At 46.1% G+C, this 24,139-nt stretch overlaps 1 protein-coding gene and 1 pseudogene across 1 annotated transcript; both read left to right on the top strand.

Annotated features, from left to right (window-relative positions):
- The first annotated feature begins 2,306 nt into the window (after window positions 1–2,306).
- LOC100139731 (deleted in azoospermia-like) lies at window positions 2,307–5,406 on the top strand (annotated as a pseudogene).
- An 11,115-nt stretch (window positions 5,407–16,521) lies between these two features.
- On the top strand, window positions 16,522–21,484 carry LOC100336971 (left-right determination factor 2-like). The gene is made up of 4 exons (XM_015475064.3): window positions 16,522–17,166; window positions 18,001–18,247; window positions 18,445–18,687; window positions 20,243–21,484. Exons 1-4 carry the CDS (start codon window positions 16,917–16,919, stop codon window positions 20,604–20,606), a joined length of 1,104 nt encoding a protein of 367 aa, XP_015330550.1. The 5' UTR covers window positions 16,522–16,916; the 3' UTR covers window positions 20,607–21,484.
- Window positions 21,485–24,139: the final 2,655 nt, after the last annotated feature.

The raw sequence follows: 24,139 nt of genomic DNA, 5'->3' as shown, positions 1-24,139 counted from the left end.
ATAGCTGCGTTCTATTCATTTTTCAACACCTGGTGATCAACTTCGGATTTTATTGATCATGAAAATTTCTAGATAAAAAGGCAGAAATTACAAAACTGCCCTTGAAATGCTGTGGTGGTTCTGAATATCATCTCTGAACAATCTCTGATATGCTAATAAAGGCCCTGTGCTCTAAACTAAAAAAAAAAAAGAAAAAGTATTATTTTGTTTAGAGATACCCTGTAACAGGCAATATTAACATACAGCAATAGCAAGGTTTTCCTCTGAGAGGCTGACCACTGCAGGTGCTTGTGTGAGAGTTAAAGAGCAGGGGCTGCGCTGTCCGGATCTTTATTTTGCAAATAGCATGTCAGTTTCAGCTCAGACTTCTGTGGGGCACGATGGTTGCTTTCCTTCTGCAAGCTTTTGGGCAAATTGTTGGTCTCCTGCATTCTAGTCCCTCAATTTATCTTCCTCAGAGGCTTCTCTGGGCTCTGGGGACGGGGGGGTGGTGGTGGGGCTCCTTTTCTTGGAGAAGTCTTCCTTAGGAAAGAGAGAAGAGGCTGCACGGTTCTGTGGTTAGTGCCTCTGGGGGAGCCTAGAAGATGCCCTTGGACAAGGGATTTGGGTGACTTTCAGGGATATCTCTTTCCTTCACAGAACCTCCCATTGCAGATAAGGCTGAAATGCACGCATCTTCCTACAAGGAGCAAGCTGACCTTTTATTCACAATGGGGAGACATGGTCTCAGGTCTTTGCCAAAGAAGAGGTTTTGATAGTGAAAACTCACAGTCCTATTTTCTCCAAAGAAATAGGTGAGTCTCTTTGAAGGATTGACTCTAGAGCAAATGAGTATTATTTGGGAATATTAAATGCTCAAAAATTACAATTAGAATTCTCAGAATGATTTTTAATTGAAGTATATACTTGATTTGCAATATTGTATTAGTTTCAGCTGTAAAGAAAAGTGATTCAGATATATATATTTATTTTTTCCAGTTCTTTTTCATTATAGGTTATTATAAAGTATTGAATATATTTCCCTATGCTGTACAGTAGATAGGTCCTTGTTTAATTATTTTATATATAGTGGTGTATATCTATTAATTCCATACTCCTAATTTATCCCTCCCCCTGTATGTAGATTGCTTTTAGTTTTGTTTACAGTTTCCTTTGCTTTTCTAAAATAAACTTTTATTTAAAATAACAAACAGCTACAGAAGGGCTAGGCTATAAAGTCATGAATGTTTGAGAATGTGAAGCCATGGGCACAAACAATAAATATCAGTGCACATAAACAAGTGAAATGTGCAATGCAGAGGTTCATCCAGGTCTAGATACAGAAAACAGAGACCTTGGAGAGAGGGTGGACAGGGTTGGGAGGATGAAATTTTATTAAGAGAAAAAAGAAGAGGAAGAGAGATGAGAATCACAACAGATAAGAAGGGCCCACATATCTTAAAGAAGGCATTCTTTTTTTATTATTATTTTTTATTGAAGTATAGTTGTGTGCACCACTATATATAAAATAGTTCAACAAGGACCTGTCTATCAATATATATAAGGGCTTCCCTGGTGGCTCAGATGGTATAGAATCTGCCTGCAATGCGGGAGACCTGGGTTCGATCCCTGGGTTGGGAAAATTCCCTGGAGGAGGGCATGGCAACCCACTCCAGTATTCTTGCCTGGAGAATCCCCATGGACTTCATCTCCAGTCCATGGGATGGCAAAGAGTCGGACACAGCTGAGCGACTATACATAACATATATGTGTAAATTCTTTCTCATATTCTTTCCCATTATGGTTTATTACAGGATGTTGAATACAGTTCCTTGTGCTATAAAATAAGACCTTGTTTAAATATAATATAGCATAGTCTGCATCTGCTAGTCCCAAACTCCCAATCCAGTCCTCTCCTGCCCCCGTTCCCCCGGCAACTACAAGTCTGTTCTCCATCTGTGAGTCTGTTTCTGTTTCGTGGATAAACTCATTTGTGTCGTATTTTAGATTCTGCATATAGGTGAGCGTATGGTATTTGTCTTTTTCTGACTGACTTTGCTTAGTATGAGTGGTCCAGGGTTTATTTTGGACTCTGCTATTTATTGGCCCTACAATAAAGAATATTTACATAATAATGGTAACATAATTGTCACTTATCAGTTTTCAGCATTTAAAATCAACTTTTAAACAAAGGACTAAATAGAATATTATGGTTACCAACCTCGATATTAAAAACGCCAGGGTGTAACTGGTACAGGGTTAGGAGACCAGAGCGGATGAGGAGGTGGAAGACACGGCTGCTTCATAGTCTTATTTTATGTGAAGCAATATTAAAACACTGTCTGCAGCTCAAGGAGTGAGAAATAGAGGTTTTCGTACATTGTTGAAATTCGCAAAAGTGTTGAGAAGAACTAAAATTACCAACACACTTATTAAAAATCTGAGAGGAGGATGGAATCCAGAGTGACGAGGAAAGGAGCTAAATCCTTGCGTTTTGTAGCAAAGAGTCAACATATATAGCAAAGTTAAGGAGTCAAGCATACTGTTTATGGTTTGGGAGGTAAACTGTCAGAAGAGCTGTTTGAGGACAGGGGAAGGATGCAGTGGGAGGCTATTACTTTTCATTCTAAATCTTTCTTTGCTATTTGATGCAGCACCGCAGATACATCTTTGAACACACACACACACACACACACACATACACAAAAGGCTCTTCAGAAAACTCATCAGCTCCCACCAGGAACCCCTCAGAGCTCCAAGAGCAAGCAGCAGGCCAAATGCTCTAAGGACAGCTTAGAGCTGCATATAAGAGGAAGCAAAAAGTGTTTCCAGGAGGTGTGGGGGCTGCCTGGTGGCTGGAGTGTCACATCCCCTAATGAACATGCAGGAAGTGGGTGAAACACGCCAGAGTGGATGGCAAAAGCTCGTTTCCTTTCCATGATAGATGCAGTGCTGAGCTATTGACAAAATGCTGAAGTATGTGGGAAAAGGATCTGGCCCAACAGGACGGTGCTAATCCTAGGGATTTCCCAAATGACTCTATGCTCGTTGTTATGTATTTTGTTTACTCAGGCCACCTTTCCAATTACCTGTCAGAGGGGCAAATCCTTCCTCCCTGATTTATCAGGTGTGAGAGGTTAAGAACCAGGTAAAGAAGAGGGTAATGAGAATACCATAATAATGATTCTGATACCACTTATCAATTAATGATAACAAATATCAATACCACTGCCCTCCATTAACACTTTTCCCCTGGATTGGGTAGAACTCTGGCTCCACAAGAATGAATTCAGTACTGACAGCCTAGAAAAATATGCTCTGATACAGACCTTCCAGAATTTTCCATCTAGAACAAGTTGATCCTAAAGAAAAAGTCAAGGGAGCTCGCCTGCACCCCTTGGCCTTCCCACTCTTCTCAGCTTCCTCTACCCATTCAAGCAGGGTAGGGGGCACGAGCAGGCCTAACAGCAGTGGCGAGTGAGGTGCCTGAAGCCAGCTTCTGCTCCTCCTCCACACCCTCTGCGGGAACACTGGTTGTGGCCATCATGTCTGCTGCAAATCCTGAGAATCCAAACTCAACCATCTCCAGAGGCTAGCACCCAGTCTTCATCAGCTATGACCCGCCAAGGCTATGTTTTACCAGAGGGTAATGTATATTGTCACCGTACTTATTTAACTTATACGCAGAGTACATCACGAGAAACGCTGGGCTAAAAGAAGCACAAGCTGGAATCAAGATTGCCTGGAGAAATACAAATAACCTCAGATATACAGATGATACCACCCTTATGGCAGAAAGTGAAGAGGAACTGAAAAGCCTGTTGATGAAAGTGAAAGAGGAGAGTGAAAAAGTTGGCTTAAAGCTCAACATTCAGAAAACTAAGATCATGGCATCTGGTCCCATCACCTCATGGAAAATAGATGGGGAAACAGTGGAAACAGTGTCAGACTTTATTTTTTTGGACTCCAAAATCACTGCAGATGGCTAGACAGCATATTAAAAAGCAGAGACATTATTTTGCCAACAAAGGTCAGTCTAATCAAGGCTATGGTTTTTCCAGTGGTCATGTACGGATGTGAGAGTTGGACTGTGAAGAAGGCTGAGTGCTGAAGAATTGATGCTTTTGAACTGTGGTGTTGGAGAAGACTCTTGAGAGTCCCTTGGACTGCAAGGAGATCCAACCAGTCCATTTTAAAGGAGATCAGTCCTGGGTGTTCATTGGAAGGACTGATTCTAAAGCTGAAACTCTAATATTTTGAGAAGAGTTGACTCATTGGAAAAGACTCTGATGCTGGGAGAGATTGGGGGCAGGAGGAGAAGAGGACGACAGAGGATGAGATGTATGGATAGCATCACCAACTCGATGGACATGAGTTTGAGTAAACTCCGGGAGTTGGTGATGGACAGGGTGGCCTGGCGTGCTGTGATTCATGGGGTCGCAAAGAGTCGGACACAACTGAGCGACTGAACTGAACTGAACCGAACTGAAAGTCATGCCAACTACCCTTTTTTTGCTGGTGGAATTAATGTTAGGATGGACGAAACTGAAATTAGAGGTTCCTTTACTAGGTATTCGGGTTCCATCCCTGGGTTGGGAAGATCTCCTGGAGAAGGAAATGGCAACCCACTCCAGTATTCTTGCCTGGAGAATCCCATGGACAGAAGAGCCTCGCAGGCTACAGTCCATGGAGTCACAAAGAGTCAGACGTGGCTGAGCAATGAACACTTTTGCTTTACTAGCTATGTTTCAGTAAAAGAAGTGAATATAATCACAGATTGAATTTGTGTGTCCATTGTTGCATTTTACAATGATGTGAATGGGCAGAAGACAGTAGAATCACAGATAAATTTCCCTGATAAAAAGCTGAAATTGAGCTCTGCACTCAGGAAACAAAATTTATGTGCTTATCACGTATAGCCTCGTCCTCTGGTTTTTAATCTTCATCCTCTACCACAGTTTCAGAGTTCTGGAGTAACTCAAACACTGAAACTTACAGGCAGCCTCTAACCACGATGAATCCTATAACTCAGTATGTTCAGGCTTATCCTCCATATCCAACTTCACTGGTCCAGAATATCACTGGATATCAGCTGCCTGTTTATAATTATCAGATGCTACCGCCGTGTCCTGCTGAGGAACAACGGAGTTACGTTATTTCTCTGGCTTATACAGCTATTAACTGCCACTCTGATGAAGTTGATCCAGGAGCTGAAGTTTTGCCAAGTAAATGCTCAGTTCATGAAGCTACATCATCCCCTGGAAATGGCCCACAAAAGAAAACTGTGAACAAAGCATACGGACAGTGGTATCTTGACTATTTAATCCAGAGAACAGACTGAAAAATTCCCTTGTTAATCAAGATGGCTACTGCAAGGATAAAAGAGTTCATCACTTTAGAAGTCAGCCATTGCTTAAGTTTGTTTGATCCTCTTTGCTAACTTTCTAGTCTCATAGGAAGTTACACGTTTTGAATAATAAGAGACTGAAAGTTTTCCCACTATTATAGAAATTTAATTCTGAATTTTGATAAATTGCACTCAGAGTTTCTATGCAAGTCATATTGGATTGCTTATTTTTATTTTACACTGAAATTGTTTTTCATTAGACATTTACTTAGAAAATCATTCTGTGTTGAATATAGTTAAAAGTGAAAAAACAATTGAGACTGAAAGGAATAACTTTTTATTTATCTGTATTTATCTATAACTTTTTATTTATCTATAACTTTTTATTTATCTATAACTTCTCATTTATCTGTAAGGACTTTTTAATTGACATTTTATGCATTTGAAAGCAAATGCTGATTTTCTGAAAACAAACAAACAAACAAACAAAAACTATTGTATTAGGAAACCTATTTTGAAAGGTCAGAATTTTTTTAACATAATCGCAATAGTATGTTTACCAGTTTTCAAAATCAGTAGCCAGACAAAAATTAAAAGATAGTTACAATTGCAAGCCATAATGGGAACATGATTAACCTAACAATATGAAATCATTACATACAGTTTTGGGGGGTCAAGCAGAGTGTTGTGGTAAGTGGAAGTGCATTTTTTTTTGACATTTTTGAAAGGTCAGAATTTTGATAGTTTAAAAACAAGCACTTCACTTCCCCAACAAGTACGTATGAACAGTACAATATCTATAATATTATCTTTTATGATTTGTTTAGAAATTTGCCACACAAGCAGAGATTTTAAAACAGCATTTTCAATCAGTGAACCTCAGTATAAAGTTGGCTTTATTGAAGTTTTCCTTATCTAAACCCAGTAAAACAGATTCTAAACAGTCCAGTCAATGGGTTTTACATTTATTATGAGCACGTGTGCTCAGTCCCTCAGGCGACTCTTGGCGTATCTGACTCCTTGTGACCCCATGGACTGTTGCTCGCCAGTCTCCTCTGTCCCTGGAATTTTCCAGGCAAGAATCCTGGAGCAGGTTGCCATTTCCTACTCCAGGGGATCTTCCTGACCCAGCGATTGAACCCCAGTCTCTTGCATCTCCTGCATTAGCAGGCAGACTCTTTACCACTAGTGCCACCTGGGAAGCCCCCAAAATATTTTATCTTTTATCTAGAATCCACACATTGAGATATCCAATTGGAATGGTAATTAGGATAACTAAAATTCCAGGCCTAATTTTTTTAAAGAATCCAAAACAAACTGAATCATAAGCTTCTCAGTGAGTTACTATTCTCCTTTTTTTCCATTTACTTTTTTTTTCCTTGAAATACTAACCTCAATGGCTGTATTTTAAATTATGCAAAATATTAAAGTATTAAAGATTTTTTTAATTAAAAAAAGATTTTTTTAAAGAAGATATTAAAAAGGCCGAAACTTTTTTATGTCACTTAAAAGTTAGAGTATCTGAAAGAAATTGCATATTACAAAAAACATTAAAATGTTAGTTGTTATAGAACATAGATTTTTATTTTTGTGTTTTTTTTTTTTCCTATTGTATTTCCTTTTTAAAGTAAAATACGTCCAGGAGAGTCAAGGTTGTTTTTGCGGTTCTAAACCACAAAAGTTGTTTAGTAATATCCTCAAAATACACTAAAGTCAGTATTAACCATCTGTATTGTAATATCCTCAAAATACACTATTTTTTTGAGTAATACACTATTATTTTGAGTAATATCCTCAAAATACACTAAAGTCAGTATTAACAATTAAGTTTAAGATTATTTTTTAAACAGATTTAAGAATCTGTTTTACTAGATTCCTCGTTAGACATTGCAAATCGTGACAAACCGCTAGAGATCCAGAGCCCCTTTGCTGTCCCCATGGTCTGGCTTTTCCAGTCTGTTACCACCACACGTTCAGGGGGTTTGCTCCTAGAACAGGTGATGGGAAGAAGAGAAGTAGCACAGCAAGCATTCTGAGGGCTAAGCCTGGGAAAGGTAACAGGGGGGTAATAGTCTTTCTAAGGGTACCGCTTTTATCAGCATCATTTGACCTGCCATGGACAGGAGTTTAAAGTGGCTTCCTGGCTTTTGTTTCATTCGCCAGCCCCTTCACTAAAACATGGAAACTCCGTTTATGCCTATCCTAATGAGGCTTCCAGGGCTTCCCAGGTGGCGCACTGGTAAAAAATCCACCTGCCAAGGCAAGAGACACAGGTTCGATCCCTGGGTTTGGACGATCCCCTGGAGAAGGAAATGGCAAACTATTCCAGTATTCTTGCCTGAGAAATCCCATGGACAAAGGAGCCTGGCAGGCTATAGTCCACAGGGGTCGCAGAAAGAGTGGGGCACGACTAACGTAGCTTCCATGGGCCACATCAGCAGTGCCCATTGTCTTACAGTTTCTAATAATCTCCACTCTACCCTGAAGGGAGAAGTCTTTTAGCTTAAGGATCCCCAGAAGGGCTTTCTCATGGCTCAGAATTCGAAAGTGCCCTGAGATTTATTCATTCTATTAATAAAATTCTCTGTTCTTTTCTCTGTGTGTGTGCTATAAACTTCTTACCTGTATTATTCTGTGGTTAAATCTCCAGGTTACTATAAATGATACCAAAATTCTAAAGAACCAATTTTAATTATCTCAATATGGCCTTAAGAAAAGTAAAGGAATAAACTTTTCATTTGTCTGTTATTTTGAGAAAAGTAAGGGAATAAACTTTTGACATATTTAAAAGAGTTAAGGTAGAAAGAAGAGCCAAAAATCCTCAACTTTTCAAAATGGAAAATTAATTTTAAACTTAAAATTGTGTTCCTATTACCTATGCTGATACTGTCTTAGTATGAATGAATAAATAGAAATAAACTATTTTTTCAAAAATGTTTTGACCCACTTTTCATGTCATATTATCTAAAAAAAAAAAAAAAAAGAAGGTAGAGCTTTGGGTGGGTAGTATGTGACAAGATTCAGATCCTTGAAATTCAAAAGTATAAATATTCTTCAGTTTCTTAATCTGGCCAAGTAATTTATAAAAGCAAATTTTGGTACATTGGAAAAAAAAAAAAAAAGAAAGAAAGAAGAGGCCTAGGGAATCATGTGAGGTCAGGAAAGCCAGGACCGAACACTGATGACTCCTGGCTGTGTCTCCAGGGAAGCGGTCCAGGACATGCTGCCAGGTGAAAACAAGAGAATACATTCCCACATTGATGATACCACACACCTGGGCTTGTGCAGGTCCAGACATTCCAAAAACTCATACAGGATTCAGCATTGTTTTGAGGGAAGCTGAGCAGAGGTTAGGTGTTAACACAGGAGATGCTTCTCATCATCTGTCCATCCGCCAAGTTTGTCAATTTTAAAGGTTTATGTGCTGAGGACTTCCCTTGTGGTTCGGTGGTCAAGACTCCATGCTCCCCATGCAGGGAGCCTGGGATTGATCCCTCGTCAGGGAACTAGAAACTGTATGTCACTACAAAGATCCTGAGTGCTGCAACTAAGACCCAGCATAGCCAAAAAAAAAAAAAAAAAGGTTGGATATGTTGGTTATTAGTTTATTGCAAAATTCAGACTTAAATTGAAGAAAGTAGGGAAAACCACTAGACCATTCAGGTATGACCTACATCAAATCCCTTATGACTATACAGTGGAAGTGAGAAATAGATTCAAGGGATTAGATCTGATAGAATGCCTGAAGAACTATGGACAGAGGTTCATTGTATAGGAGGCAGTGATCAAGACCATCCCCAAGAAAAAGAAATGCAAAAAGGCAAAATGGTTGTCTGAGGAGGCCTTACAAATAGCTGAGAAAAGAAGAGAAGGTAAAAGGCAAAGGAGAAAAGGAAAGATACAAGCATCTGAATGCAGAGTTCCAAAGAATAGCAAGGAGAGATAAGAAAGCCTTCCTTGGTGATCAATGCAAAGAAATAGAGGAAAACAATAGAATGGGAAAGACCAGAGATCTCTTCAAGAAAATTAGTGATACCAAGGAAGCATTTCATGCCAAAATAAGCACAATAAAGGACAGAAATGTATGGACCTAACAGAAGCAGAAGATATTAAGAAGAGGTGGCAAGAATACACAGAAGAACTGTACAAAAAAGATCCTATACAAAAAAGATCTTCATGTTTCAGATAACCGTGATGGTGTGATCACTCACCTAGAGCCAGACATCCTGGAGTCCGACATCAAGTGGGCCTTAGGAAGTATGAACAAGCTAGTGGAGGTGATGGAATTCCAGCTGAGCTATTTCAAATCCTAAAAGATGATGCTGTGAAAGTGTTACACTCAATATGCCAGCAAATTTGGAAAACTCAGCAGTGGCCACAGGACTGGAAAAGGTCACTTTTCATTCCAGTCCCAAAGAAAGACAATGCCAAAGAATGTTCAAACTACTGCACAATTGCACTCATCTCACACACTAGCAAAGAAATGCTCAAAATTCTCCAAGCTAGGCTTCAACAGTATGTGAACCAAAACTTTCTGATGTTCAAGCTGTATTTACAAAAGGCAGAGGAACCAGAGATCAAATTGCCAACATCCATTGGATCATAGAAAAAGTAAGAGAGTTCCAGAAAAACATCTGCTTCACTGACTACACCAAAGCCTTTGACTGTGAGGATCACAACAAACTGTGGAAAATTCTGAAAGAGATGGGAATACCAGACCACCTTACCTGCCACCTGAGAAATCTGTATGCAGGTCAGGAAGCAACAGTTAGAACTGGACATGGAACAACAGACTGGTTCCAAATTGGGAAAGGAGTACATCAAGGCAGTATATTGTCACCCTGCTTATTTAATGTCTATGCAGAGTACATCATGAGAAACGCGGGGCTGGATGAAGCACAAGCTGGAATCAAGATTTCTGGGAGAAATATAAAAAACCTCAAATATGCAGATGATACCACCCTTATGGCAGACAGTGAAGAAGAACTAAAGAGCCTCTTGATGAAAGTGAAAGAGGAGAGTGAAAAAGCTGGTTTAAAACTCAACATTCACAAAACAAAGATCATGGCATCTGGTCCCATCACTTCATGGCAAATAGATGGGGAAACAATGGAAACAGGGACAGACTTTATTTTTTAGGGCTCCAAAATCACTGCAGATGGTGACTGCAGCCATGAAATTAAAAGACGCTTACTCCTTGGAAGGAAAGTTATGACCAACCTAGACAGCATATTAAAAAGCAGAGACATTGCTTTGCCAATAAAAGTCTGTCTAGTCAAAGCTATGGTTAAGTAGTCATGTATGGATGTGAGAGTTGGACTGTGAAGAAGGCTGAGCGCCGAAGAATTGATGCTTTTGAACTGTGGTGTTGGAGAAGACTCTTGAGAGTCCCTTGGACTGCAAGGAAATCCAACCAGTCAATCCTGAAGGAAGTCAGTCCTGAATATCCTTCGGAAAGACTGATGCTGAAGCTGAAGCTCCAATAATTTGGCTACCTGATGCAAAGAACTGACTCACTGCAAAAGACCCTGAGGCTGGGAAAGATTGAAGGCAGTAAGAGAAGGGGAAACAGGGGACGAGATGGTTGGATGGCATCACTGGCTCAATGGACCTGAGTTTGAGCAAGCTCTGGGAGTTGGTGATGGACAGGGAAGCCTGCCGTGCTGCAGTCCATGGGGTCACAAAGAGTCGGACCCGACTGAGCGACTGAACTGAACTGAAATCAGTAGTGGCCTTAATCTGGACTAAGGTTTCTTGTATTTAGTTTCCATCCATTCACTCTTCCCTTTCCCCTGTCCTCTACCCCCTGCCTCTCTCTCTTTCTTTTAGCAAGTGCAGTTCAAGTACAAATTATCTTCCGGACACATGTCAAGTGTGATTACAAGGTGGACCTGGGGGGTGTCCATCCCTTGCTGAGCTGGTGCTCTGTCAGGAGAGCTGTACCCCTGTCTCTTTCCAGAATGCCACAGGGACTGTCATCCCCCTGTTTTCACAAGGGACCAAGTGCATCCAGAGAATATAGTGGTGAGCTGGGCAAGGCGAGACGGGGGTGGTCAGAACATTAGGAAGGGTGTTTATAAAGGAAGTGAAACATACGCTGAGGCTTGCAGATGAGAACATTTCAAAGATAAAAAAAGCAGATGAAGAATGAGTCACTAGATGACCCTCCAGGGGGTGTTCTCTGAGAGGCCAGAATACTGAGTGGAGGGTGGCTGTGAGGGGCAGGACGCAGGGCTGGGAACCCTGAACCTCAGAGGAGAGGGACCTCTGTCTGGGCTCTGTGTGGCCACGGGAGTGACAAGTTAGGGGTCACCTGGGCAGAGAGTCACGGTTCAGAAATAGTACCTTGGCTACTGCGTCCTGTGTTCTTGAATATGAAAATATTCAGAAGCTGTAAAGAAAGACACAAAAAGGGTTTTTTGCCTGAAGGAGAGAAAAATCCTTTCTCTTTGCCTTCTCTTACTCTCAAATTTTCAGGGCAAGCCCAGAAAAGACCTCAGGACTTTCTGGTCACTTTCTTCCCTCTCATCACAGGGAATCAGGAAGCTGAGGAATCGTCTGGAACAGGCTGGGTTATAGTTCTCCTTAATGGTAGGATGAGATATCTTCACAAGACTGCCACCCAGCCCCACCAGGCCAGAGAGAGATGCTGCAGGAGCCATGGACCCTGGTCTGGGGAAGGCAGAGCCAGGCTGCCAGGCTGGGTTACCCTAGAGCAGCGGTCCCCAACCTTTTTGGCACCAGGAACCAGTTTCGTGGAAGATGGTTTTTCCACAGACTCGGGGGCAGAGGGGGTGGCTGTGAGGGGAATGATTTTGGGATGATTCAACTGCATTACATTTATGGTGCATTTCATTTCCATTATTACTACACTGTGATATATCATGACATGATTATACAAATCACCATAATGCAGAATCAGTGGGAGCCATGAGCTTGTTTTCCTGCAACTAGATGGTCCCATCTGGAGGCGATGGGAGGGCAGTGGGGAACAGCTGTAAATACAGATGAAGCTTCACTCATTCAGGCTGCTGCTCACCTACTCCTGTACAACCTGATTCCCAGCAGGCCTCAAACAGGTACCCCATGGCCTGGGGGTTGGGGACCCCTGATCTAAAGGCCACCTGAGTGGGAGGAGACTATGTAAGTGTCCCCAGTTCTAATGCCTGTTCATGCCAACAAAACAGACAGGAGCGTGAAGTAATTGCGTGCTTGTACAGCATTCACGCAATTGCACTTAGAACATTCACTACAGTATCTCTGGGGGAAAAACAAAAAGTCTTCAAAAACTTTTCATATCCTTAACAATACTGATTCATAAATGGTATGGACTCCTTCCACCTTGCCTTGGGGGACAGAGCTCTGATTTAGACAGCTTTGTAAGTAGTCTCCCCTCCCACAAGATCAGAAGAGGCTATTTTGTAATTTTTCCACTTTTCAAACCCAACCTGACCCTACAGACGGCTGACCAGACTCTCCCCCCAACCCTGATCCACAGTCAGAGGGAAGGCCTGGTTCCCAACTCTGCATGACAAAGGGCAGCTGCTCTTCCTCCAGGCAACTGATGGGTCCCTTGAAAAAAGTCTCCCAATCCACATTCACCACTAGCTAATTGCCCAATTATTTTATTTCCCCAGCAGAACTCTTCAGTCAGCCTGGAATCCACATTCAGCACCAGCAGCCTGTGTCCAGGAAGCCTCAGGAGTCTGGGGGACTTGCCCTCTGTCTGTCTGCCCCCGCTTCCTCCCCTGTCACCCCTGCCCCGCCCCTGAGTTGACTGAGTCCCCAGTTGGCCTGGGGCTGATGGATGCGCCCTGCAGGCTTCAGGAGGTCAGGCAGGACTGTGCACTGGACATAGTTCAAAGGTTTGGAAATCAGGCTGGAAATCAGAAGACCTGACTTCATGCAGGCATTGATCATTAACTATGTGAGCTTGGAGATGCTGTCACCTCTCTGAGCTTCGATTTTCTGAGCTCTAAAAACCACAGGGTAGGAGAATGGACCTGACAGTCCATTTCACCATTAAGTCCTCTGATTCTACAAAGTCACTCTGGGCAGGTTGGGGATGGGGGCACCTTGCTGGACAAATCCCCTGAGGGTGACGCATGCTCGAGGGCTCTTTCCCCTTGAGGGAGGTCTCCATGATTGGAAAGAATTCTTGATTTTTTAACTGTAGACCCCTGTCCAGGCACCAGTGGCCCCTAGGAGCTCCTTGAGCAACAAAACCCAGAAGCCCATCCATGCAGGCAACACTGGTCCTGGTCAGTTCCAATTCCCATCAAATACTTGGCTCTAGAGTCAGCTCTGAGCTGGGAAGCCAGTCTAGGAGCACCAGTGAGACACCTGGGAAAGGCTGAGAACCCAGCAGAGGAAGGTCCTTCCACTTTACTTTTTTCTCTAGAAAATGAAGTTTCAATTAAATTGGTCAGTTACCCAGGTAGAGAAGCGGCTTCTGACCCCCAACCCCCACCCCGGGCGACTCCCAGAGGCCTTCAGCTCTGAAGCATCTCCTTGGCAGAAGAGAGCCTCGTGTGGGCACGTGTTGGTCAGGGAGCTGCAGCCCAGGGCTTGGCCAACCTCTGCCCTGAGACAGCAGGTCCTGCTGAAATAACATGGGGGCCCGCCAAGGCCTCATTTTGAGCTTCCAGCCCCACCGAGCTCCTGGACATCCAGATGCTGGAGGCCTAGCGAGGGGGCCTCGGCCTGCGAGGGCAGCCTGGGTGTTATATCCTTGGCACCACCTTGGCCAGTGATAAGCCCCAGCCCTTCCTCTCACCCAGCGGCGAGGGTGGACTACTGCATACTTACGGAATGCCTGCCCAAAACAACTTCCGGGGACTGAGGGCCACATGTCCTGAGTCTCCTGTAAATGTGACACTTCTTCACCTTTTGGCCTGACTTAAGGCCCAAATGTTTGCACCAAGTAAGTCCTTTCCCTGCTAATCACTTGTAAAGAAAGGCAACAGTTCTCCTTTTGAAGAAGGCTACACTTGTCACAGGGAGAGCAGGAGGGCCCCCTCAGGCCGGACCCAGAAGTGGCACCTTATATTTCAAGGGGTGTCGGAACAACGTGATGTATGAACTCCGAGATGGGATGTGAATTCTGCCCTGAGGATTACTCAAATTCTGAGGAAACAGAGGTGCAAGAGGAGGAAAGGGGAGCAGAGAATCAGCAGAGGTCATGATTGTGTTGCCCCCTGAGAGGCTCCCAGCTCTCCCCCATCTGCCTTCTCTCCCCTCCCCAGTTCAGTCTCAGAATTTCTGTATTTCCTCTTATCCTGTCCTGTGTATTTGACAGAATTTCTGTTTCCTCCCTTCAAAAAACCCGAGCTCTGGCACTTACTAGCTGTATGACCTTGGACATGTCAGGTGACAGTTTTATGCCTCAGTTTCTTCATCTGTAAAATGGGAACAATAATGGCAAGTTGTGAGGATAGAGTTAATGCATGCAAAGCACTCAGAACAGTGTGCAGCTCATAGGCAGTATTAGCCAATATGATTATTATCAGCATTATTATTATTCCTCCCTTTCTTCAAATTATAAGTCCCCCCCCACCTTATGCACATGTGCAAATATATACATATGTTTGAATATATGTACACGCATATGTATATGGTGGCAATTTGTGCTCTCTTCCGGCAGAAATTCCTCCCTTAAGCACCAGAAGTTTTTCTCTTCCTCTGCCTGGGACGTGTGAGTAGCACGGCGGCAGGGGGATGGAACAAGAGACCCACCAGTAACACAATTACCCACAGAGGAGGCCAGAGTGCCTGTGCTGGGAAGGAGCTGAGGGGTGCTCCCTGCCCACTGGGCCCTTGGCCCCAACCACAGTCTTCATCCTCTTCCACCATCATGGCTCATCCGCCACGTGACAGAACATGAGGAAGTGAGGCTGTCATGTTTCAAGTAGGGCTTCCTCCTGCACATCCTCAAATGCCTCGTGCCAGGAGGGACCTCGGGGACAGAGGCCTGCATTGACCTCCTCGCCCTCCACCTGCTGAGCGCAGGCACGTTCCTTCATGCGCATGTTCTGGCTTCGTATCTGGAAGACTGGTGGATGCTGGCACCTGCCTCCTAGGGCTGTTGTGAATACATGTTCAGAGCCCAGAATAGTGCCTGGCACAGAGTGATGCTCAGGAAATGACTCCTCTCCTTGTCATCTTCATTTTTAGAAAGCCGCACCCTGAGACCTTAACAGCAGACCAGTGAGAACAAGAGCAAACCCGCGAGGGTGCTCACCACGCCAGGCCTGCCCTGAATGTCTTAGGTGTGTAATTCATTTAATCTTCATATTAGCCTTGGGCTTCCCTGGAGATTCTGCCTGGAATGCAAGATACCCAGGTTCAATCCCTAGATCAGGAAGATCCTGTGGAGAAGGGAATGGCAACCCACTACAGTATTCTTGCTTAGAGAAGTCCATGGACAGAAGAGCCTGGTGGGTTACAGTCCATGAGGTCGTAAAGAGTTGGACGACTGAGTGGCTAACACTTTCACACTAGCCTTAGGAAGTAGACCTGTCGTCACCTCCTTCAGAGGAGAAACCGAGGCACTGAGAAGTTAGGGAGCTTTCAGGTCAAACAGCCAGCGAGCAGCAGGCCCACCATTAAGCCCTACCAGTCTCAACTGTGTGTTTGAGGCAGCACCGGGGCTTCTCTCCCCACGTGCTCACACCTGTGACTTTGGACAGGATATGACTCCGGGCAGCTCTGACCTCTGCTTTCCAGATTCCTCTCCTGTATTCTGAATCTGGGCATGACTTGGGCTCAAACTGAGCGCTGACGCCATGTACCCAAGGTAGGGTCACTGCTCAGAGGGCTCCCCAGAACCATGCTGTGCGTGTGGGGTGGGGGGAAACCTCTCTGCAGTCCTGTGGTTGCAGAGACACTTGGAGAAATTACTTCTCTTGGAACCAGCAGAGCTGAGCTGCCAGCTGTCCTGTCCTTATGGCGTCTAGTTTCTTTCTGCCACGGGGGAGGACAGAGTCCCCTGAGGGACTGTGAAAAGAGTGGGAGAGGGCTTGCATGCACTGAAGAAAGGAGGGCGGTGACTCGAGGGGCTTCTGTGAAAGTGCCTTAACAGGGCCTGGCGTAGAAGAGGCAGCGATGCAGAACACTTTCCCTCCTTCCTTCCTGTCAGTGAGCAAACCTAGACCCAGACTGGCCTTCAGGAATGAGACTTAAATAGCTGGCTAATGGGACACTCACTGTCACAGGGTAGGCTCACGTTTTCATAGACTAAGGACTAGGGTAGGATCAGGGAAATTCAACAGGCACTAAAATTATTATTGAGCTGCGAGAGACCAGTGGTCAGAGGCCCCAGCTCTGTGTGGCATCCAGACAGCCCTTTGTGCCCTTCTAGACAGCCCCCTCCTCAGGCTCAGGGACCTGTCTGGATGCTGAGCTCCCAGGAGGTCTGAAGGGTGTGACCTCCCTTCCTCCCAGCCTCTCCCCCCTCCTACCACCCTGGCCCAGCCCAGGGCTGCTATAAAGCTGGCCCAGCCTGGCTCTCAGCACACCCCGCTGCTGGGACCCTCCTGGAGCCTCCTCTGGGGACACGTCCACTCTGCCCCTCCTTCTCCCCAGCAGCGCCATGCAGCCCCTGTGGCTCTGCTGGGCCCTCTGGGCGCTGCCCCTGGCTGGCCCTGGGGTGGCCCTGATGGAGGAGTGGATCCTGGACAGCCTGCTGCAGCAGCTGCACCTCAGCAAGGTCCCCATCGTGGACAAGGCCACCGTGGAGGGGCTGGTCATCCCCGCCCACGTGAGGACCCAGTACGTGGCCCTGCTGCAGCGTGGCCATGGGGCGCGCTCCCGGGGGAAGAGGTTCAGCCAGAACTTCCGAGGTGAGGCCTGCCCTCCTGCTGCAGCCTGGTCCTTGTGGTGGTGAGGACTGGGGAGCTGTCTGGGGTGCAGGGTCCACAGGGTGGTGAGGGGGGACCATGGCCTGTGAGAACTGCGGGCCTGGGCCCCTGGTCTCCGTCTGCGCTGAGGACCCCGCCCCTCAGGGCCAGGAGGAGCTGGGCCAGGCTGGACCGGCTGACAAAGCCAAGGCATCAGAGAAGATGAGGATGGAGAAGAGAAAGCAGAGCCAATGGGAGAGGGTGGGTGTGGCAAGAACCCTGGCTGGGAAGCCTCAGGGAGCTGTGGTCCAGTCAGGGCTTCTCAGGTTCCCTTTTCACTCTGATACTAGTAGCCTGACCTTGAGCAAACGGCTTTACAATCACAGTTTTCTTTTCTGTTTGCTCCTCTGGAACACTGATGTGACTATCTGCCCCATCTCACAGCAATATGAATATTAAAGTGGAGGGAAATATTATTGTGGAGGGAAAGGTGTAGGAACAACACTAAAGTGACGGGGAGCTATTCAGCTGTCAGGGAAGCTGGCATCCTGCGTCCTACTCAGCCTCTTACCTCCCTCGGCTTGGACTCACTTCTTCAGTGCCCAGAGCTACACCCAAGGCCAGGTGCCCCCAGGTGAGGAGTCTGGTCTTCAGCATCTCAGCTGAGGCAGCCGAGGTTGTTAAAAACAAGATGGATTTTCAGTTAATTGGCCTTGGCCCAAGGGGATAGAACAGGGGGCTGGTCTTTCCCAGCCTGGCCACCACCTCAGTGGCCCCGCACCCTCAGACCTCGCCTGGTGCTCAGAGGGGCCCCGCTGACCCCACTCCTGTCCCCAGAGGTGGTCGGCAGGTTCCTGGAGTCCGAGGCGTCCTCATACTTGCTGGTGTTCGACATGGAGCAGCGGCTGCCGCCCCGCAGCGAGCTGGTGCAGGCCGTGCTGCGCCTCTTCCAGGAGCCGGTCCCCAGGGCCGCGCTCCGCAGACACGAGCGCCTCTTCCCGCGCAGCGACCGCGCCCGGGTCACCGTCCAGTGGCTGCACGTCCGCGACGACGGCTCCAACCGCACCGCCCTCATCGACTCCAGGTGCGGAGGTCGCGGCTGCGGTGTGGGGCTGGGGGGAGGGAAGGAGGGCTGGGCCCGGGGCGGGAGGAGGGGCGGCTCGGTCCCGGCGGGGACACCCGGGAGCGGGTGGGAGAGGTGCCGCCCCCGGGGCCACCCCGGGCAGTCCCAGTCCCCACGCCTGAGCGCGGGCCTGTGTCTCCCTCCGTGCGGTGTCGCAGGCTGGTGACCATCCACGAGAGCGGCTGGAAGGCCCTGGACGTTACCGAGGCGGTGAACTTCTGGCAGCAGCTGCGCAGCCCCCGGCAGCCGCTGCTCCTGCAGGTGCTGGTGCAGCGGGAGCACCTGGGCCCGCTGGCCTCCAGCGCCCACAGGCTGGTCCGCTTCGCCCCCCAGGGGCCGTCGAGCGGCCGGCAGGGGGAGCCCCAGCTGGAGCTGCACACCCTGGACCTCAGGGACTACGGGTAGGCCCGGGGGCAGGCTGCGGGTGGACTGGGTGGTCCAGGCCCCGCGGTGGGCGAGACCAGCTGGGGAGCAGAGGCCGATAACCCCAGGATGCAACTGATTCCTCACCCTATGTCAGAGTTTCTAATGGCAGACATTTTTATTATTTAAACATTTTGTTGAAATACCTTCATATATTTTCAATGGGTTTTATGTTATCATTGTTACATATTCATTATTGTAATCATCTATATTCACTCTACCCTTTTCTCTAATTAATTCTTTGAAAGATTAAAAGCCATTAGTGGTTACTAAGGGCTTCCCTGGTGGCTCAGATGGTAAAGAATCTACCTGCAATGCGGAAGGCCTGGGTTCGATCCCTGGGTTGGGAGAATCCTCTGGAGGAGGGGATGGCAACCCACTCCAGTATTCTTGCCTGGAGAATCTCCAAGAACAGAGGATCCTGGCAGGCTACAGTCCATGGGGTCACAAAGAGTCAGACATGACTGAGTGACTAAGCATAGCACAAGGTTGAAAATCTTTCCTGAATTCTTTCCTCATGGGACAAATTAGCTATTTGGAGTAGATGAGGCTTTGGAGTGGACCTTGCTGGGTAGTAGAGAGGTTAATAACAGGCCTTTGCAATCATACAGCCTAGGTTCATTTAACTCTGCTTTCTACTGGCCGCAGAGCTTCTGGCATGTCAGTTAACATCTTTGGTCTCTGTGTCCTTAGGTATAATAGGGATGATGCTGAAAGTACCTAGTTCAGTGCCTGACATAATAGGAGACCATTAAAAAACAGTAACCGATTTATGACTTATGTTTCAGATATGTTTATTCATTCCACACTTATCACAAATATTGTTTTTACATTTTAATTAATTAATTAATTTTTGGCTGTGCTGGGTCTTCATTGCTGTGCGAGCTTTCTCTAATTGCAGTGAGTGGTGGCTACTCTCTGGCTGTAGTGTGTGGGCTTCTCGTTGTGGTGGCTTCTCTCATTACAGAGCACAGGCTCTAGGCACGCAGCATTCTGTAGTTGTGGCACATGGGTTTAGTTGCTCCCAGGCATGTGGAGAAGGCAATGGCACCCCACTCCAGTACTCTTGCCTGGAAAATCCCATGGACGGAGGAGCCTGGTAGGCTGCAGTGCATGGGGTCGCTAAGAGTTGGGCACGACTGAGTGACTTCACTTTCACTTTTCACTTTCATGCCTTGGAGAAGGAAATGGCAACCGACTCCTGTGTTCTTGCCTGGAGAATCCCAGGGACAGGGGAGCCTGGTGGGCTGCCGTCTATAGGGTCGCAGAGAGTCAGACACGACTGAAGCGGCTTAGCAGCAGCAGCAGCAGGCATATGGAATCTTCCCAGACCAGGGATCGAACCCACGTCCCCTGCATTGGCAGGGGGATTCTTAACCACTGAACCACCAGGGAAGTCCTCCAGATCTTTTGTAGTGAGAGATGGATCATAATTCTACCTGCACATGCCCCACTAGGCCCTGCCCTTGGCTCCCTGACGCCTGCTCTCCCAGCTGACCTCTGACTCTGCTTCTCTTTGTCACGCACCCCCAGAGCTCAAGGAAACTGTGATCCTAAGGCACCAGTGACCAAGGGCACCCGCTGCTGCCGCCAGGAGATGTACATTGACCTGCAGGGGATGAAGTGGGCTGAGAACTGGGTCCTGGAGCCCCCAGGCTTCCTGGCCTATGAGTGTGTGGGCACCTGCCAGCAGCCCCCAGAGTCCCTGACCTTCAAGTGGCCTTTTCTGGGGCCTCGACAATGCATCGCCTCAGAGACGACCTCGCTGCCCATGATTGTCAGCATCCAGGAGGGAGGCCGACTCCAGCCCCATGTGGTCAGCCTGCCCAACATGAGGGTGCAGACGTGCAGCTGTGCTTCAGATGGGGCGCTTGTGCCAAGGAAGCTGGAGCCGTAGGTGTGGAGTGTAGCGTGAAGGCCTCTGACTAGGCACGTGCACAAACCAGGTCTTAACACAGGTCTTAATTTTCTACTTAGCAAGTTAGCCCTGCATCAACCGAGTGCACCTCTTGTAACTTTCTTGTGTGTTCTTCCGTTTCTTGCCCTCCTGTCCATCACTCGCCCTGAGCACTTACATGAGTAACTAATGCAACCCGGGTGGCAGCGCTGTAGAAGGAAATTTCAGCCAACTTGTTAAAGGATACAGCTGAGCATGGACAGACTGTCAGCTCCGAGTTTCTGTTCTCTAGCAAATTCTCAACTGAGTATGGGACAACACACCCTATAATGAGAACTGGGAAAATCGACTGGCTTACTCTATCACATGATGAATTAAAACAAAACAAAACAAAAAATCCCTCTGTTCCCCCTAGGCAAGGAGAAAATCCAAAAAGAATCCCCACTTACCAAAATGTTGGCCTATTCTGGGCTTCTGTAAATATACTTGGGTCCCCATTCCCCTGAGAGAGTGCTAGAAGGGAGGGTGAAGGGCTTTAGCCTAGGGGCAGTGGCAGGGAATTGGGACCCCTGATTTCTGGATCTGATAGGGCCATAAACTGTGCCCTTTGGGCCACCATTTCCTTTTAAAAAGAAGGATTTGGGATTTGGCTCTGGGACTTCATCGCCCTGGGGATCGGACAACCCTACTCTCACCCACTCCTCTGCCTCTCTGGAGACAGAGCATTGCTGTGCTAAACTATTTAGGTTATTTCCTCCACTGTTTTAGAGAACTTATCACCAGAACCCACATGTATTTACATGGTTTTCTGAAACTTAGCAAAAAGAAAATAATTGCATGTAGATAATCTGCTGAAATAAAATAGAAGTGATGTTTCACTTTGTGTCTGTGTATTTAATTTCTTTAAAAATTTTTTTTTATTTTTTTGACTGCATCAGGTCTTGGTTGCAGCATGCAGGATCTTTCACTGTGGCACGTGGGCTCCAGAGTGCACAGCTCAGTAGTTGCCGTGCAAGGGCCTAGTTGCCTCAAAGCATGTGGGATCTTAGTTCCCCAACCAAGGATCAAACCTGCATCCCCTGCATTGGAAGGCCGCTTTTTAACCACTGGACCACCGGGGAAGTCCCTGTATTTATTTTCTAGTGTTCTTTACATAGGAGAGAGGGAGCAATAATGGGGAATGAGAGCAACATAATGATCTGAAGAAGGGGGGTGACCAAGGACCCCCAACTCCTAGGGGATGGTTCTGGGGACAGGGCAGGCAAGTGAGCATTTACTGAGCGTTCACTCTGAACCTGGCAGCCATGCTAGGCAACATCTTATACTTTATGTCACTAAATTCTTGCAACTATTTCTTGAGGTAGGTATTATTATTCCCATTTTTTCTGATGAAGAAATCAAGACTGAGGCAATGCAAGTCTATGGAGCAGAGATTCAACATGCCCCAGTAAGCATGCTCTGCTGATGACACAGGAATTAATTAACATGCACATCTGGCAATTCTACCATGCTTACTTTCTCTGCTCAGTGGGGTTTCCTTAGGTCTGACTTACTGAAGTTCATGGCTTTTCTATGTTGATGTACAAAGCTAATTAATAGCATCTGAATAGCAGAGGGAAAAAAAACAGCCAGGATTTGAGGACATGGCAAGCCTATTGTTGGAGGTAGGGAGAGAAGATTTGTCTCTGACTTGTAAGTGGCTATATTACCTTCCTAAGACAACAGAATGAAGAACTGCCACTTGGCCTGTTGTGAGTACCAGGTCATACACTCATTGTCTCTACAAGAAGCATATCAAAACCATCCAAAGAATTCTCCCAGTTACCCAGTGATGTATCTGCGACTCCAAAAGGACTGTGGACTCTCAGACAGTCACATGCAATCAATAGCAAGGATGGGCCTGCTCACATCATTCCACATGAGCTAAAAAACATCGAGGAGATTGGTTCCATTTCAACACATTAGGATGTGCTCATCAGCACAGGGAGACAGACAGAATATTCTCTCCAAATATGTCCATGCCTCCCAATCCTTAGAACCTGTGACTATGTCCTTTTACATGGCACAGGGCCATGGCAAATGTAATTAAGGCTACAGATCTTAAAATAGGGAGATTATCTTGGATTATTCAGAATGAAAGCAGAGAGCTCTCCAGCTGGAGGCAGAACCGGAGGTCAAGAGATTCAAAGCTTCAGAAGGACTTGATCTTCCATTGTGGGTTTCAAGATGAAAAGCTCCATGAGCCAGGGAATGCGAGTAACTTTCAGAAGGTGAAAATGACTCCCAGCTGACAGTCAGCAAGGAAAAGGGACTTTAGTCCTACAGCTACATGGAACCAAATTCTTCCAACAACCTAAACGAGACTCAATGCCGATTCTCCCCACAGAGCTTCCAGATAGGAACCCAGATAAGTTGACACCTTGATTTGGCCTGTGCGACTGGAGCACAGAAACCAGCTTGGTCCACTCAGATCTCTGACCCACAGGATGTGAGATAACAAATTTGCTTTGCTTTAGGCCACTAATTGTGATAAATTGTTATGGCAGCAATAAAAAAAAAAACAAAAAACTAATACAGACATTAAGCCAAATCCCATTAGAAGTGACCTGTAATTACAACTTTTTCCCCACTGAAAAGATGAAGTAACAACATTAAAAGATAATTTTGAATGAATTGAAAACCGCAAATAATCCCACAATCCTAAAACAGAATTATTTTGGTTTTTGCATCTCCTGTTCATACACAACCTGACCTGTTTACATACAGCATGAGTTCATACCTGTTTTAAAAATTAAGGTTAAGATGTGCCTTAATGCATAGGGAAAAAAAAGGTGTAGAATCACATTCCAAAAGAGCCACACTGGTTCTCCTTAGGTGATGGGATTAAAGGCAATGTTCATTTTTCCACTTGATCTAATTTCTAATTTTTCTACAATAACCATGGATTATTGGTAAAGGAGAAGCAAAATGTATGCAAAAGGTGCCTCCCCGGAAGTTCCTAAATCAGGGAGGATTAGGGATCAAGAGCACCTGCCATTTGACTTGCTGGGAGCAATTCAAGGATTCATTCTCTGGATCATCTGCATTCTTAGTGTTGCAGGAAGGGGGACCCCTTCCAGGGCCTGAAACTGGGCTCTTGTCTAAAACTCAGAAATAAATTGTCCGAGGAGACACATGTGCTGATAAAGCAAGAGATTTTATTGGGAAAGGGCACCTGGGTGGAGAGCAGTAGGATAAGGGAACCCAGGAGAACTGCTCTGCCACGTGGCTCGAGGTCTCGGTTTTTACGGTGATGCGATTAGTTTCTGGGTTGTCTTTAGCCAATCATTCTGACTCAGAGTCCTTCTTGGTGGTGCACACCTTGTTCAGCCAAGATGGATGCCAGAGAGAAGGATTCTGGGAGGTGGTCAGACATGTGGTGTCTCCTTTTGACCTTTCCCGAACTCTTCCGGTTGGTGGTGGCTTATTAGTTCCCTGTTCCTTCCAAGACTTCCTGTCGTAAAACAACTCATGCAAATAGTTACTATGGTGCC

This window comes from Bos taurus, chromosome 16 (assembly GCF_002263795.3).
Source record: "Bos taurus isolate L1 Dominette 01449 registration number 42190680 breed Hereford chromosome 16, ARS-UCD2.0, whole genome shotgun sequence".
In the NCBI taxonomy this organism is placed as follows: Eukaryota; Metazoa; Chordata; class Mammalia; order Artiodactyla; family Bovidae; genus Bos; species Bos taurus.
Note: the sequence above shows the minus strand (reverse complement) of the source record. Positions and strands in the feature narration are given on the sequence as shown.

Coding starts and splice junctions, on each gene's coding strand:
- LOC100336971 (XM_015475064.3), top strand. CDS start 16,917: ATGCAGCCCCTGTGGCTCTGCTGGGCCCTCTGGGCGCTGCCCCTGGCT. Junction 17,167..18,000: donor GTTCAGCCAGAACTTCCGAG/GTGAGGCCTGCC, acceptor TCCTGTCCCCAG/AGGTGGTCGGCAGGTTCCTG. Junction 18,688..20,242: donor CTGGACCTCAGGGACTACGG/GTAGGCCCGGGG, acceptor ACGCACCCCCAG/AGCTCAAGGAAACTGTGATC.